The sequence below is a fragment of the Trematomus bernacchii genome, unplaced genomic scaffold (assembly GCF_902827165.1).
Source record: "Trematomus bernacchii unplaced genomic scaffold, fTreBer1.1, whole genome shotgun sequence".
NCBI lineage: Eukaryota > Metazoa > Chordata > Actinopteri > Perciformes > Nototheniidae > Trematomus > Trematomus bernacchii.
Window position 1 is genome coordinate 4,670,442 of NW_022987771.1, and position 17,003 is coordinate 4,687,444.

General features: G+C 41.1%; 1 protein-coding gene across 3 annotated transcripts in view; it reads right to left on the minus strand.

Annotated features, from left to right (window-relative positions):
* Positions 1 to 17,003, minus strand: part of gnb1l (guanine nucleotide binding protein (G protein), beta polypeptide 1-like) — a 36,990-nt gene that overhangs the window by 3,886 nt on the left and 16,101 nt on the right. For all 3 annotated transcript variants that reach the window (XM_034148635.1, XM_034148637.1, XM_034148636.1), the window contains exon 6: positions 4,925 to 5,140. In XM_034148635.1, coding sequence (XP_034004526.1) covers positions 4,925 to 5,140 — 216 coding nt within the window. The remainder of the gene's footprint in view (positions 1 to 4,924; positions 5,141 to 17,003) is intronic.

Below are 17,003 nucleotides of genomic sequence, written 5' to 3' on the forward strand. Positions count from 1 at the left end.
CTATCTATCTATCTACCTATCTATCCATCTATCTATCTATCCATCTACACCAAAGCCAATTCCTCTTACGTGTAAACCTACTTGATAATAAAACCGATTCTGGTTCTGAGCGAGTTCAGGACACGCAGTGATGGGGTTGCTTTTGTTTATCAAACCATCATCGCTGGTACCACTGGTGCGAAAGAGAGTGTGTCTGGTTCGACCAAACAACCAGATACACTGATACAAAGAAACCCGGGGGGTGAAAGATTGTTTTGAGCTTTTGTTATTACCTCAAGAAGTTGGTATGCCCCTACCGCTCTCCATCTGGTTTGCATTAGAGGCCTGATAATGATGGGTTTAAGTGTCTGTTTTTGTTTGTTTTGCTTCCCATAGTTTGTGTCCGGTAAAAGGCATTTGTTTCATTAAAAGGTCAAACGTAAGCAGTAACTGGCTAATGATGAAGTAATGGTCGTTCAGCAGAGCTGGTGAAGTGATTTTACTTTCTACAGTGTGAGAACATGGAAAGTGGTGAGAAAATAAAAGATTCTCCTGGGCTATAATGTCAAATTAATGGGGCTTATAGGCAGCTAGGCTGGTTTCTAAGTGATATTTCTTTTAGATGTCTAACACCCTGTCATATATTGTTTTTTAAATGAACAATTAATTGTTTAGGTAATTTATTTAAGTAATAGTTAAAAATTATGAACGCATTCAGGCTTCCTGTTTCCAATTTTGTTGTGCTAAGCTAACTGGCTGCTTCCCATTGACCGTCATGAGAGCGGTAACACCAACAACAAACTCTCGGGATGGAGGGAAAAGAGCACATTTTATATTTTTGCACTGTTGGTGGTAGGGCTGCATTTGGAAACATTTTAAATGTATTGAATCATTATGGTGGGATTTTTTAAAATGGCGTCTGACACTAACAAGGACATTTTCTTAAGTCTGTAGAGTTCTATTTACAAGGACTTCTCCATAGCTCCACAAAACTTCATTCAGATATTTTTCACATATTTTGCCTTTACTAAATATTGTGCTTACTGCGATTTGGATATTGCACTAATCCATATTGCGATTTTGCTAAAATGTTGCAGCCCAAGTCGTGTGAATAACAAGCAATCTGAAGTCATCCCCTTGAGCGTTGGGAAAAAGAAACAATGTGAAATCAATCCTCAGATAAATGGACAATAAAATGGAAGTTGAAGCCCATTAATTTGTCCTCAAAAAGTGAATGGATTAAATTGTGCTGTCATTCCAGCAGCAGTGTTCTTGCCATCAGTACACACCATTATTAAATGGATTTACCATTAAACAGGTCTAACTGCAATAAAATCCAATGTCTCCATCGGGGGAGTCTTGGGAGTCTCATTTAATCTGAAACCCTATTTTTTGTTTAAACACTCCTTTCTCCCCTGTGTTACAGCATCCACACACACTCGCACACACTCACAGCAAGCTTGCTTTGTCAGCTGTCAGGAGGCGACCGCAGCTGGGCCCACTACACATCTTGCGGCCTCCGACAGATCCAACACAAACTCACACTTCGGGATCCTCTTTTGTAGCCTCTCACCGACAGAGGAGACGTTCAAACGGAGCGTCCACTTGGCAGATCTCACTCAAGCCTCGCTCCACTTTCCTACCCCCTCGCCTTTCCCCTCGGTCTTGGCGTTCACGCTCATCCACTGAAACGTCCCGTCATCGCTTACTCACTTGAGCCTAGCGGCCGGGAGGCTTTTTCGCAGGTATTTCTGACACACCCTGTCCCTGAATCACACTGAGCGGCAGGGAGATTACAGCCTTTTGTCACCTCGCCTGTCAGAGCCTGGCTGAGGCTGACAGGAGATGGATGTGTCAAAGCAGACCGAAGGAGAAGAGAGCTTTTATTTTTATGACAGCAGCTCAGACTTACATCAGTCCTTTAGCAGACTGAGGTTGATATGACCCGAATAACATTCACAGGAGACACCATATAAGTGACCACTAGGTGAATATTTAGGAGACTTTGGGGATTTGTTTTAGAGAACTGTCATCAGCCTCAGAAGTAGCTCGCCGTCAGCCACGCTTGATTTACATTGCTAATCTCCCTGTGTCCATACCTGCATTCTGCAACCTTTTTCTTTCACCTGAACGAACACGTCGCTGCGCTTATCAATACATTTGAGTGGCCGCCTAAATATATGTCCATCTGGCTTAACAGCTTGTAAAGCCCCGACACCAATACCCTTCATAATCTCACCCTGACACATTCCCCCGAAACTGTAACGCTAGGAAAGGGAGAAGAAAAAAAAAAAAGGGCCGAAGATGATGCCTCATTACTATGAAACGATATCAGGGCAGCCGGGTCAAACGGCAGATAAAGGCCTCTGGGAGCCATGTGTATTACATTAACCTCCATTCCTGAGGCTATCTGTCTTTGGCGGGCCTTGATAAACTCACTTCACAGCCCCTCAGCTTCACTAAATCATCAATGCACTGGGTTGTGTCACATTCAGTTTCCCCTCCATTACACGAAAAGCATTTATCTTCCTCGCCGCTGAATTCAACGGTATCTCAGGGTTAATTTGTGGGAAGTGGGATGCTGTGGCACTTATAGCCTCCTCAGCCTGTATTGCAGCCTCCCACTGTGAACTACTGTTCCCTTTACTGCAGATGTGTTTTTTGTTTGGTTAAGGGGGCCTCCGAGGTTTTGATATTTTTATTACCTCTCGCGGGTCGTCCGTCAGGACTCGGGTCCGCAACCCGGCAGGTCCTCGCACCCCCCCCTCCCCTCACTGCTGCCACACAGAAATACTTTTGTGGGAAGAAGTGAGGATAGCTGTCTGGACGTCACACTGAGCTGCACTACAGGATAATTTAAAAGCCCCTGTTGGATATTTTCCCCTTCCTTGTGCTTTTTTCCTGTCATCCTCATCCTGGATTACACGCTGAATCAATATTTTGTTGCTTGAGCAAAATAAACCAAATAACCAATCTCCTCCTGTTTTTGGTATATTGAATCAAATGCTTCAGAGTGTTTTTGCAAACTCATTTTCAGGGTGAAAAGATGTGGGGCTTTGCAAATATTTCTAATTCAAGCATTCATTTGTAAAAAGACCTGGAAAGAAAAATACCCCTTGACTGTGCAGGCGTGTACTATATCAGCCCCGGGTTCCCTTCTGCTCTGATTCATGGCCGTTGGCTGCAGAATGGGAGCATTCCCTTTTGCTCATGAAATCAAGAGAAAATACAGCTTCAAATGAGGCGTTAAGTCTCTGAAGCGCTGGCTGTTATGTCAAATGAATTACGGCACAAAGCTGATGCGTGGTGGGGCAGAAGATGCTCTGGAGTTGGCTTTAGTGTAATATTTATTTTTTTGTGTGTGAGAACCATACAGTCTAAGGTGAGAACCAGTGTGTATTGTGTTTTTAAGAAGTTTGTGTATCAATATTATCCCAGTTAACAGGAATAATGTATTATTTTAGTTTTTAACTGGGTTATAATGGTATTTTTGTGCCGTGTTTTTCATCCTGAACTACTGTATATAATCCAACCCTAATGTATGTGTGTGTGTGTGTGTGTGTGTGTGTGTGTGTGTGTGTGTGTGTGTGTGTGTGTGTGTGTGTGTGTGTGTGTGTGTGAAGCAGTGTGTATTGTGTTTTTAAGAAGTTTGTGTATCAATATTATCCCAGTTAACAGGAATAATGTATTATTTTTTAACTGGGTTATAATTATATTTTTGTGCCGTGTTTTTCCTCTAGAACTACAGTTTATAATCCAGCCCTAATGTGTGACTGTGTGTGTGACTGTGTGACTGTGTGTGTGTGTGTGTGTGTGTGTGTGTGTGTGTGTGTGTGTGTGTGTGTGTGTGTGTGTGTGTGTGTGTGTGTGTGTGTGTGTGTGTGGTGTGTGTGTGTGGGTGGTTTCAGTCTGGAGTGACAGCCCCAGCTCGGCCCTTGGCCCCTGGCCCTGCCATCGCTGTGTAACCAGCAGCTGATTTATGGCCCCTGCAGCCCCACTGAGCCTCTTCCTCTTCGGCCCCTGGTGTTTTCTAAAGAGAGCCTCGAGAAACACAACTCTCCTCCGAAACTCCTCTATTATCATGTTATGATATTTCATGGCGCTGACTGTTGTGCAACACTTTGTTAGCATGTAGGGGGTGGAGAGCCTTAAGCAGGGTCACTTCAGACAGCACTTCTGCAGTTGTGAAGGTGTAATAGAAAGGATGGCAGAATAAAAACAATAACTACAACTCATTTCAAATATGTATAGCTATTATGATTAGATTTTTTTTCAAATATATCAAACAGTAATTGTGCTGTAACACGTCAATACTGCAAGTTACGATCGACAATGCCAGAAAACTAGTCAGCAAAACATCATAAAAGTATTAACAGTAAGCTTAATATTATGGATAAATAGTTTATATTGTTACAAATAATAAATGCATAGTTGAATATACATAGAACATTTGTTTGGTTGAGTAAGGGGTGTAGCCCAAACAGTAAAGCTAAAAAGAATGTTATAATGATAAAATAGATAGCTTAAAGTAATGGATTACTTTAATTGGTAATATAGTTAGTATTTGTTTTAAAGTGATTGAAAAATAGTTACAATAGTTAGCTAAAAGTAATGCATACATGGTTGAACTTATTAGCTCTAAAATGGTATTGCTAATGGTTAAAATAGTTAGATTAAAGTAAACCGGGAGAAACAAGTAACAAATACACTGTAAACATAGGTTTCCTTGAAGATATGGACAAATTGGTTAAAACACTACTGAATTTAAATGATTGATTAGTAAAATAGTAAACAAATATTTGTTCTAACCTTCAACACATTTATGTTGTATTGATAGCTGTCATTATAAGACTAGTTTAAAATCATGAGAGGAAGTTTTTGGAGGTTGAAGGGTTTCATTAACACACAAAGGTTTTGGAAACATTAGAGTAGAAAGCCTGCTGACCTGCAGGTTGTTCTGTCCGTCCAGCCTCCAGGAGCAGAGGTCCTTCTCAGAGGAGCCAGAGACGCCTCTCAGACACTGGGGGTCAAAGGTCAGGCACATGACGGGCTCAGGGTGGGCTTTAGTCTGGTTCAGCTGGGCCCTCTGGGTAACGTCCCACAGCAACAGGGAACCGTCCTCGTATCCGGCCAACAGGAGAGGTCCGGGGCCCGAGTCTGGCTGGAAGTCAGGAGGACGATAAGAGGAGAGTTTGATCAGATGTTGGAGCCAGGGTTCGAGTTATGTGGGAGCCAATAGCCGCGTTCACACCAAGTACTTTGCCGTACTAATGGCGCAGTTCCACTGCAGCGCGGAGCTCGCTTTAAGCGTGCCGTGTCGTGCCGTCCCCTTTTTTGGTTGTGCTTCCACTAGGCCTAGTTCCGGCGCGGCACGGCGCGGGGCCACTTTTTCACCTCTTTTCTGGCCCGACAAAATTGTGGTTCTATCGGGGCCAACAAACAGGGCTGAGTCGGGCTGAGTATGCTAAACTAGAGAGAGGAGCGCTGGCAAGAGGGCTAGAACTACAACAAGATGGACATATTTGACCGTGATTTAATTGTAATACACGTTTCAAAATGATGCCGAAGTAACAACATACTGATACCGGTTAGTAAAAACCATGAATTAATGCTTTGTCAAGTCTGCAGACAGACGGCAGGCGAAAAACCTTTTAAAATGCGTGTTTTTCTAGATGGAGATTGGCTAAGCTAACGCAGTGTATGCTCTGACCGTCCACACTCACAACAACGGCCTATACAGACATAAATAAAGCAGCGACTGTATTCACCATGACACAGGCAGTCTGTGGTTTGTACTTGTTTAACTTTTGTCGAGTTTCTGAACATATATAAGGAGCTGTGAGTTCTGAGTGCTAACAGCTAACGGCTGTGTTGTGTTTCTGGACTTCTCATTGAAGATGACGTCACGGCTCCGCCTACACTGCGTTACTATAGTAACTACCCCAGTTCCTAAACTGTAATGGAAGCGCAGCATGAAGTGAGTCGGCCCTGTTAAGGCCCAACGCGGCCAAGCCGTACCGAGCCGTACCGAGTGTGGCCGAGGCCGACCGTGTAGTGGAAATGCGCCATTAGTGACTGCACTCAGTGCCCCGGCACTTATTACCCCAGGGCATTTAGTACAGATCGCGTTCACACCGGAATAAGTTCCCTGAGGGAAGATTACGCAAATGAGCCGCTGACGTCACTTCTTCTTCTTCTGCTTTGGGTTTACTGGCAGGCCGCAAACAACTTCACGGCGTATACTGCCACCCGAAGTCCCCGGCCGGAAGTTCCCGGAGTTGGGGACTGGCTTCAGTAGAAGCTGCTGGGACTCCCAGCAGCTTCTACTGAAGCCTTCCGAGTAAATTGCCAGAACACCGACACCTCCTCATCTCCACCGCTCCCATATTTTATTTTGTGTTGCCATAAGTTAGTCTCTCTGCGTTTGTGCGCTGGGCGAATGCTAATGCTAATAATGCTAATGCGAGGATAATAAAATGGCGGCTCTACAAAACATTTCAGAGTTTTACGGGGCGTGGTTTGCAATTCGCCCAGCCAATCAGAACTGGGGCACTTTTTTCCCCCAGGAAAGTACCATCTCTCAGCAGGCACTAAAAATGGGGGTAAAAGTTCCCGGCTTGAAGTACTCTTTTTGGTGTGAACCGTAAGGGGTACTAACGGAACTAAACGCGAAAAGTACGGGGAAAAGTACTCCGGTGTGAACACGGTTATTGGCAACTGAGCTCCCATAAGGAGGGGTCTGAGCTCCTATGAAAGCAGTGAAATCATACATCTGTGGGGGTCGCTAATACATTACCAACAACCATTATTTTAATCACAAATAATGCATTTGTCAATGTAATGAGTATTATCTACCTTAACGAGGTAAATAGGCTAAAAGAAAAACATGTTTTCCAAAAGAACTACGCATCGTATTCTCTCTTGAATGACAATATGCCTGCACTTCACCTCCAAGGTGCGCAATAAATGATTGCGCAATCTATGCCTGTGAGCGTGCTGCGCGAGCCGAGATGATGTGTTATGTGGTGTGCGTAGTTTAACCTTTTCATAGTTAAGTTTGTAGCAAGTAGAGGGCTGCTGCTGTGTGCGTGCGTGCGTGCGTGCGTGTGTGTGTGTGCTGGTTGGAGCTGTGAGCTGGAAGTCAGGAGGACGATAAGAGAGGAAAGCTTGGTCAGATGTTAGAGAAGTCAGGAGGACGATAAGAGGAGAGTTTGGTCAGATGTTGGAGAAGTCAGGAGGACGATAAGAGGAGAGTTTGGTCAGATGTTGGAGCTGTGAGCTGGAAGTCAGGAGGACGATAAGAGGAGAGTTTGGTCAGATGTTGGAGCTGTGAGCTGGAAGCAGAGCAGAGGTTATCTTTGAGGAAGCTCCCGCTGACACTCAGAGAGACGCTCAGCCTGCTGCTCTCTCTCCAAACACTCCATTACAGCACAACTCACTTTGCTCCTCATCTGTATTACTGAGACACAGGCCTCACTCCACTCCTACAGCACAGTGAAGCAATGCAGAGTGAGAAAGCTACTGCTCTCCTCACTGTCTGCTTTTAAATCGCTTCTTAAAACCCACCTCTTCTCCTTAGCGTTTTGACATCTTGTAGATTGTTACTTTTAAATTGTCTATTGTTTTTACTTGTACTTGTTGTATGGTGTGTGAGCTGAGCTGTGTGATTTCTGATGTTTATTTGTACAGCACTTCAGGTACTAAAGTTGTGTATTGTATAACTGCTCTCCTCAATGCATTTACATTTCTCTTAAAAAATTGCAACTACTTTGCACATTTTTTTGTAATGCATATAGTATCCTATGTTGACATTTTTTATAAGCTTTTATTTTACATTTATCATAACCTATTCTGTACATTTTATATTCTACAAATACTCTTAAGATGTATATCTCTATGTTGATAAGTATACATTTATTTTCAATGATTTGCATTGTCTTGGTAACACGCTGCTGTAGCTAAATGAATATCCCAATTCGGGAACAATGACGTTTCTTTGAACAAACAAAAAAAGTTTTAAAAATAATTTGAATATAGAAATTGTTTGACTTTTGTTTAAAAGTTTGTTATTTTATTTTATAATGTGCATTTTTGTTGGTATATTTGATTTGTATCAACCTTTTTTATCTTAATTATTGACTAAGTATGCTTGATTCTTTTGTTATCAATAACCTTACAAGGATACTGAATCTCTTATACTATTTTCACACATTTGCCCTCCTTTTTGGATTCTGTAAAATACTTATTACTGAAGTGCCGCATATAGGTTACTATGGCAATAACTTTAACAATTATTAAATTAATAACTTAGTCAGCAAAACGTCAACAAAAGTTTTTCACAACACAATTTCCCACATGGATTTTTGTGTCCCTAAATCAATTAACACTCAAACATAAGCATTGGAAAGGCTGCATTACATTTTCTGTCAATCAACTAAGTGATAAATCAACTAATTGCTTCAGCTCTACTAATGCACGCTCCCTTTCTCAAACAAAATCATAAACAACCAACGGACGATCGTGTTGCTTCATCCCCATTTCACCCCGGGACATTTCACATCCCGCCGCAATGTTTACAACCGCTGAGTAAATCTGTCAGATCACATGAAATGAAATAAAGCCAGGTGCACAAAAACCTTAACTATACCACCTCTGTTCAAATATATATATAAAGATACCTTTACTAAGAACATAGATTTAGTTATATTAAACAGTTTTTTGTATTAAAAAAAGAGAAAATCAACCATGTATGGCTTGTCAATTGATGCACAATAGTAAATGGTTACTGGTAGCTTTGAACTGTGGTCCCTATCAATGTACCAAATGTCTTTTCTATGGGTCTTCAATACAAATATATATATATATTAAAAAAAATTGTGTAATATATAAAAAGTATTGTGTCTCCCCACTTTAGTCGCAGATTGTAAATCACTTCTGTGAAGGAGAGCATAAAAGTGAACTGATCAAAACTGAAGGCTTCATATCAGTCAGTAGGGGCTTGGACTGTGAGCCGTAGGGTCGCCGGTTCAAGTCCCCGACCAGACCTAAATATGGAGTGTGGACTGCTACTTGTAGAGGTCCCAGTTCACCTCCTGCCCTGCCGTGGTGCCCTTGAGCAAGGCACCGGACACCCCCCTTCCCCCCCCCCACTCCCATTGCTCCCCGGGCGCTGTACAATAGCTGCCCACTGCTCCTAGTACTAGACTCCTGGTACTAGGATGGGTTAAATGCAGAGAACACATGTGTGCTCTGCATGTGTGACCATTAAAGAGGGTTTCATCCCTCCCATTCCATTCCATTCCATTCCATTCTATATATCTTAGCATCGCCACAGGGAGGGAGAGAAGACAGAAGGAGAAAGAGAAGGGAGTGATAATAAGTATATCATAATTTGTAAGAATTATACAATACTTTTTATATAAGGATAAGAACTATTTGAAGTGTTTAAAAGTAAAACTACAGTAATTTAAGTAAAACTAAATAAAAACTAGTAAAGATACATCAAATAATAAATAAATAAGTAGATAGATAAACACAAAAGTTAAGAAAAGGCCTAGTTAATGGGGTTTAAGAGATGATTTATGAGATGCAATTGTGAAATCAGTACAATTTGAAATGTTTAAAAGTACAGTAAGTTAAGTAAAACTAAATACAAATGTGTAAAATAAAATAAATAATAAATAAATGAGTAGATGGATGAATAAAAACGTTAAGAATAGGCCTGCTAAATGGGTTTTAGGAGAGGATGTATGAGATGCAAACGTGAGATCAGTCCACAAATCCTGGGAAAGCACACTTTTTAAAGAAACTAGAAGATACTAGCGGCTAGCACAACTAGCAGATCTACCCTGCATCACGCTTTCCCTTAATCCCACATTTCTTCTGTGTATTCTGAATGCATAGCGCACAGAAAGACATGTTGTCCTGACTCGTGCCTTTTCTTTAAAACACCATCAGGCCCCCAGCGAAAGCACCGTGCCCTGCAGAAGCGAGGAGGGGAAAGAAATGCTTTCCATATGTGCGAGGGGGGGCCGCACGTCTGCCATCTTTTCATCCATCTTCAAGTCCTCTTCTCACTTAACGCTCTATATTTCTCTTCTTCCACGTTTTAAACAAATTATAGACAGAGTTCGTGTATTCCTTCCAAACACATCAGCGAAGGACGAACACTAAGGGATTATGAAAACAAATAAAAACAAGTGAAAATCAGTGGCCCCTGCTTGCCGGCAGGGCCCGGGCTAAGCGATGCAGGCTTGGGGCCCACCGCTTCACTTAAGTGTAGGACCTCCTTGATTGATGATGTCAGGGGTCGGAGGTCGGGGAACCCTGGGTAGACACCTAATTCATTATATCCTCCACAGGCCTTTCTACAAGAGGGCTCTCTGCTGGAGAGGGGGCCGGCGCTCTGGAGCAGATTCATCACCCACAACAGCTGGAGAGACAGATGCATGGACGCCGGTGGAAGGGGAAGACGCTGGGTTAATAATAATAATAATAATAATAATAATAATACTACATTTCATTTAACTCACCTCTTCAATCTGGCTTTTAATGTGTGATTGTTGTATTGCTTGATTTTAATTTGACTTCAACTATATTTATTTGTGGTTTTCTTTTCACCATCTCTGTAAAGCGACTTTGAGCAACTGCAAAAGCGCTTACAAAATAAATCTATTATTATTATTATTATATAGCACACTTTAAAAAACAACGTCATCTCAAGCTGCTTCACCATGCTATGAGGAGAAAATAATAAAACTAATCAAATAAAAAGTTATCTAAGGAGCATATTGAATAAAATATGGTAGTATTCAAAAAAAGTTTAAGTTTAAGACCATAAAATAAATAAAGGACAGTCAGTAAAATGCGAAGGGTTGTCTCCAAAATGGCAACTAGTCGGGCTTCAACTTGTCATGGGATTCGTTGGCATTTCTTCACAGCTGTACTTATGGATCCCGTTGGAGTGTTTTCTATTTCTCTCTGTGTTAAAATGTGTTTCTATCGATTACAGGCCATGCTGTTCTGTTCATTTGTCTTGTAAAATCGAGGCTGGAAGCCGGTGGAAGAGGAGGGAAAGAGACACTGGGTTGTCTCCAGAATGTCAACTAGTCGGGCTTCAACTTGTTAAAGTCATGGGATTCAAGGCTTTTATTGTCATAGCTACAGTGTAGTTATGATAATGAAAATCTTAGGTCACAGGCTCCTCCAACAGAGCAACACAATAAAACAGATAATAGTGCAAGTAAATACAATAAAATAGAATATAATAGAAACAGTGCAGAAGAGTCTATATACAAGTCATTTGATATATATAAGTTATGGATGTTCTTTGAAAAGTGCAGGTGTTTAAGATTCATTGCCATTTCTTCACAGCTGTACTTATGGATCCCGTTGGAATGTTTTCTATGTGTCTCTGTAATGTGTTCAAATGTGTTTCTATCGATTAGTGGCAATGCCGTTCTGTTCATTTGTCTTGTAAAATCATTCTTGGTTTTTACAAGACGGGCAAGACGAATTAAGTGACAAATAATCTTTGTATAAGCCCCGTGCTTCATGATGGTAAACCGTTGCAAGCTTAATAAAAAAATCAGCAAGTAGGCGATCTGTCATCCTGCCGGCAAACAGACAAACAAACCGAGGCAAAAACAAACAAAAAAGCACCTCCTCTGCAAAGATAACAATGCAAACATTTTATGCCCGTTTGTCTATTTGCGTCTATTCTAGTGGTCGCACAGGTGTCAGTTCAGACCACCGTGGACTTAAAGAGTCGAGACTCCAGGAATTATTTGCGCATTTGGGTTGTTTTTTAATCTTCTTACTTAGCTCTTTTTGTAAAACAATCACTTTTTAAGGAGAGGTTTAAAGTCCCACTGCTGCTGAGGCAACACAATATACTAAGATGTGACCTGGAGGCACTAAAAAACAAGCTCTTACAAATAGACAACATTACTATAGTTGCTGGACCATTACAAATACATTCGTTTAAATTACGCAGATTTTACAAAACTATTTCACTGCCAATGCAGAAATAAACCTCATTGTGTACCTGCTAGTGACGCTAAGAAGTGTTTTCATTTTGTAGATCATTTCTCTAAGGTTACATTCATCTTTTAGTTTGTTTTGAAATCTCAGTCAAAAATGACCATCAAAATGTCCTCATGTTTGGACGGTTTATTTTCTATTTATTGTGAAATAAGACCATTGAAACTTGTCAAATAAAGTGTTGTCCCAACAGATAGACTTTCTCCATGTAATTACATTTAAAGGTGGGGTAGGTAAGTTTGAGAAACCGGCTCGAGATACACTTTTTGTTATATTCCATGGAATGCTCTTAACATCCCGATAGCAATGAATATCTTAAGTGCTTTGACAAAAAATCCATAAACAAATCTCATCTGTGGAAGCCGTAGTACTGTAAAAAGCACGACCAATCATCTGAGCCGGCCCGGCTAAAGTAACTGGATGGCCTACCTGCCTGTCAGCCTTCCATCTGTGCACAAACTTATCTCGTGCCCTCATTGGTCATGTGCGCGTTCGTGTGTGTTGGAGGAGGGGCTCTGTAAGGAAGTGGCAGATTTTCTCCGGTTGTGTATTTTCAAATTCTAGCACACTCGAGCTGGTTTCTCAAACTTACCTACCCTACCTTTAATCATGAGATTTTTTTTAAAGAGAAAGCTTTGAAATGTGTTGCGAACGATAATATATGTAATTCCTGTGGTCAGATTAGATAGTCGTTTTGTAAAGGAACATCGGGGACAATTGTTGTAAGAGCGAGGGGAAAAGCTCTCAAAGTTGTAAAAGGATAATTTATGTATTCTCTGAATCCTGTCACTTATGTATGCCTTTTTTTTTTATATATAATAATCTAAATGTTTGCTTGTAAAATAAGTACTTTAAAAAAAAGCAGCCATGTGCTCATTTGGCCAAACCATGTTTGCATACATGCTGGTCAAATCTTCAAAGTACCTGCCTGCCATGTGTTGTACTGTGGCGTTATTCATTATTAATAGACGATTGCTGTGCTTTATTTATCATATTGTATATAATCCTTTTGAAAGAATATTGTGTTTTATTCCATGTCCAGGTTGCCTTTTAAACAACCGTCCAGGAACAAAAGCTCAATATGTGGCAATTAATCTAAATCTGGGTCATTTACAGTTCTTTCCCTGTTGATCAATAGCGCTGTCCATGTCTAATAAACTAATAAGTTAAAAATGATAAATAAATACAATCTAACTGTAATTAGAGAGACATATCGGGGGGATTTTCTTGTATATTCTGCATACACTTCCTTCTGTGAACAACCCAGAGAGCAGCGGTGTGTTTTCTGTGTCCGCCACAGGCCCGAGGCTGCACCGCGGCAACATCAGGAACCAATCGTTCCCTCCGCATTTTGTCCCGCTCCACCATGATGTCATGGCCACGAGGAAGCAAGGTGATGAGCTGAGAGTGATGGATATCTGTATAGGAACATTTCCTTTCCCCCGCCAGCAGCCTCTGTTCACATTAAAAGCCTTGCACTTCATACATCAATACTGTCCCTCTGGCCGAAGCCTCGCACACGGCAGACCCACATGTGGAGGTTTCTCCCTATTGTTCACAGCCAATCAGATTCAGAGAAAGAGCACAATAAGCTGTGTCACTTTCTAGATGAAGCCCAGAATATGAGCCGAGGGCTGGGTGGGATTTTGCTGAAGTGAGGAGAAAGTGAAGTTTAACACTGCATTAAATCTTTTTCCATAAACTCCGGCAGAAAGGGCTTACAGGCCGACCATAAATCTGTTGGTGAGTCTGTCTTTGAAATAATGGAGGGTAATCGCTTCTCTTCTTGGGGAGAAATAAAATGAGGAAAGGATGGTGAGAGGATAAACATAGGGGGGGGGGGGGGGGGGGGTCGTTTTCTGTGACTTCTTCACGGTGTGTGGGGGTGTGTGTGTGTGTGTGTGTGTGTGTGTGTGTGTGTGTGTGTATGTGTGTGTGTGCGTGCGTGCGTGCGAGACAGCGTGGAGAGAGAGAGAGAGGAGGACGGTGTGGGCTGTTGCCTCCTGCTGTGTGAGGTCAGGGGAACAGTGGGTAGCATATGAGCCATTCAAGTGAAAGACAAGGAGAGCTTCTAGTTTCTTATGAGTGACGGACACAAGGTGTGGGTGATTTTTAACCTGTATGTATGGGGGGGGGGGGTGTGTGTGTGTGTGTGTGTGTGTGTGTGCGTGTGTGTGTGTGTGTGCGTAGGCGTGTGCGTGTGCGTGTGTGTGTGCAGAAGAAAAAGGGGCTGCACCATAATGGCCAAATGATAATAATGATTATTTGATAAGATATATATTTATTTATTAAGTTTAGGGTTTAACTTTTAAATAAACAGAGCACTGCTTTCACTTCCATGTTGTGCTACATTCCCACTAATGTCCAAATCTAGATAAGTTCAATCAAAAATAAGACTCCTGAAAGCAAAATATAAATAAAATTGTTCTAAAAACGTTGTATCCAACAATACATATTATTGTAATTGTTAATTCTCTATTCCACTGAAGTATTTCTATTTGAATGTGTTTAATGTAAAGAAATAATTTCCCAAATTGGGAAATCAATAAAGTATATATCTATTGATCCATCTATAAATCAACAAAGCATAGCTTACCATTTGAGGTGCGCTACATTTGTGCTAATTAGCTTCACGAACCTTCAAATGAAAAAGAATGCTGTGTGTCAATTCGGTTACTTCCCTTACTACTCTGCCATATCGTACACTGCGAACACATTTCTCAAATCGCACATGGCTGCTCTCACAGGAATTGACGATTGCCGATGTTAGCTACCTAGCTTGTCATTTGCGTATCCAAATGATTAAAGATTGCTCAAATAACCAATAACATTAAGTGTATCTAAATGTATTTTTTACATGTCTACTCTATGCTGTTTTTTGTTTGTTTTTATGTCTTTTACTGGTATCTGTATTCTGTGTGATATCAATTTTCTGTGAAATGTCTGTGTGAAGCACTTTGGACTGCACGTGTTATATGAAAGGTGCTATACAAATAAAGATTATTATTATTATTATTAAAAGGTGGCTTCTTTTTGACAACAGTATGGTATTAAGTGAAAAAAGACCTACATGTTTAACTTGTGATTAGTGTTTAAAATATGACTTGTATCCTGTTATAAGTGAACAACCGGGTATGGGTTGTGCATTTTGATATACTTGCATTGGGACGCACATATATATCAAAACAGCAATTGTAAGAACAGAAATATTTGAATCTGAAAAGCGAAAAATATATACCGTATAAACTTAACTCATTGTGCCTGACTCAATAAAAACATATATAATATTAGGATTCAAATTGATACACAGCATAAGAAATAAAATAACATTAATCTTTACTAATATAGCGAGTATTTCTTTGTATATTAGATCTTTGTGCAGCCCTAGAAAGCAGATTACACACACACTCACAAAAACACACACACTGACACACACACACTGACACACACAGTGGGTTTTCATTCTCTTCCATCTGCCTCTCCAGAGTCTCGGTCAGAGTAACAGATGAGCGCCGCTGCCTTTAAAGGAATCAGCCTGAGACGATTTAAAATCACCTGGGCCCTTCAGCTTTGAAGTCAGACAGCTGCCTGTGCTGTATTACAATGATATTATATCATTCATAATGATATAATTGATCATTATGTTTCCTGGCACTCAACGCTGAACCAGCATTTGTTCATAAATCAGATGATGAAAGGTGGGTGTAACAGTGAAATCAAAGGAGGAAAGAAAAAGCTTGCACTGTGAGGCTGTGTAATTATTTCACCAACACGATGTCACCTTTACGGCTTTTCTAGTTCACTCAAATCACTCTAATTTGTTTACCAGGAATACCAAATTGAATAGGAGAAGCGGCACGCCTCACTCATTCAAGCTGTGTTTTGATGTCTGTTGTCTGTAAACTGTACAGCCCATAACATGTATTCAAACCATCCACAGTCTGATGCAAGTCTGAAAATCCACACTGTTTCCCAAAGAGTTAATAATTAACCATGAAAATAATCACAGGGTCTCCTTAATGGCTGGAAAATAAAACTTTGACAGCATTTGCAAAACAGAAAGCATCGTTTTTAGCTGGGATCAGATTGGATGTACAGCTGCAGGCTGATATATGGCTGTGAACCCACGGCCCTTCTAAACGCTCTAATTACAGTGTTGGGACTCGCTGCCAGCTGAGAAGAAACGCTTGGAAAAATGGCCCGGGACGAGTTGTTGGGCTGTAAATCATGCGCCACGTCTCTCGTGCATTTTTGTTGACTTTTTCTATTATTGTTATGGGCTGCTGGCCAATCAGAGTAAAGCAGGTAGTAAAGAAAAAAGTACAGACTCTTCCCTCGTTGTTAAAAAGAGTAAAGAATATACTTTTTGTTATAATGGCTGCCAACGTCAAACTTGATGCACTATTTTGGATTTAAGTTAAAGGGGACCTATCATGCAAAATGCACTTTTGTACGTCTTTTATACATGAATATGTGTCTCCGGTGTGTCAGGGATCTCACCAAGTGTCAGAAAACACAACCCTATCTCTTTTCCTCCATACCCAAATCTCTAAAAACGGGGCTGCAACGGAGCTGATACAGATTTGAATTTTTCTGACGTCAGAAAAGGGGTGCTCCGCCTATATGGGCAACTCTCCACCTATCAGGGGAATGGGGGGTTGGGCCACGGCCATTGCCGCTCGAAAGCGCTGGAGACGCTGTAGTACATATGCCAGGCCTGTAAGTGGCGCTGTAGTCTGCCACAAAAGCAGAATCAGCCCTTGCAAAAACAGGGCTGGAAAAGAGCAAATAGAGCGAAATGAGGCATGGCTAAAATGCAGGATCTGTTTGGTATTTTGAAAAAAAAAACTTCACAGACATGTTTTATATTGGTATGGCCCTACAATATATTATTCAAATATAGCATGATAGCTCCACTTTAAAGGTCCCCTATTATACTGTGTTGCTAATGGTTACACAAGCCAAAGAATCGTTATGACATC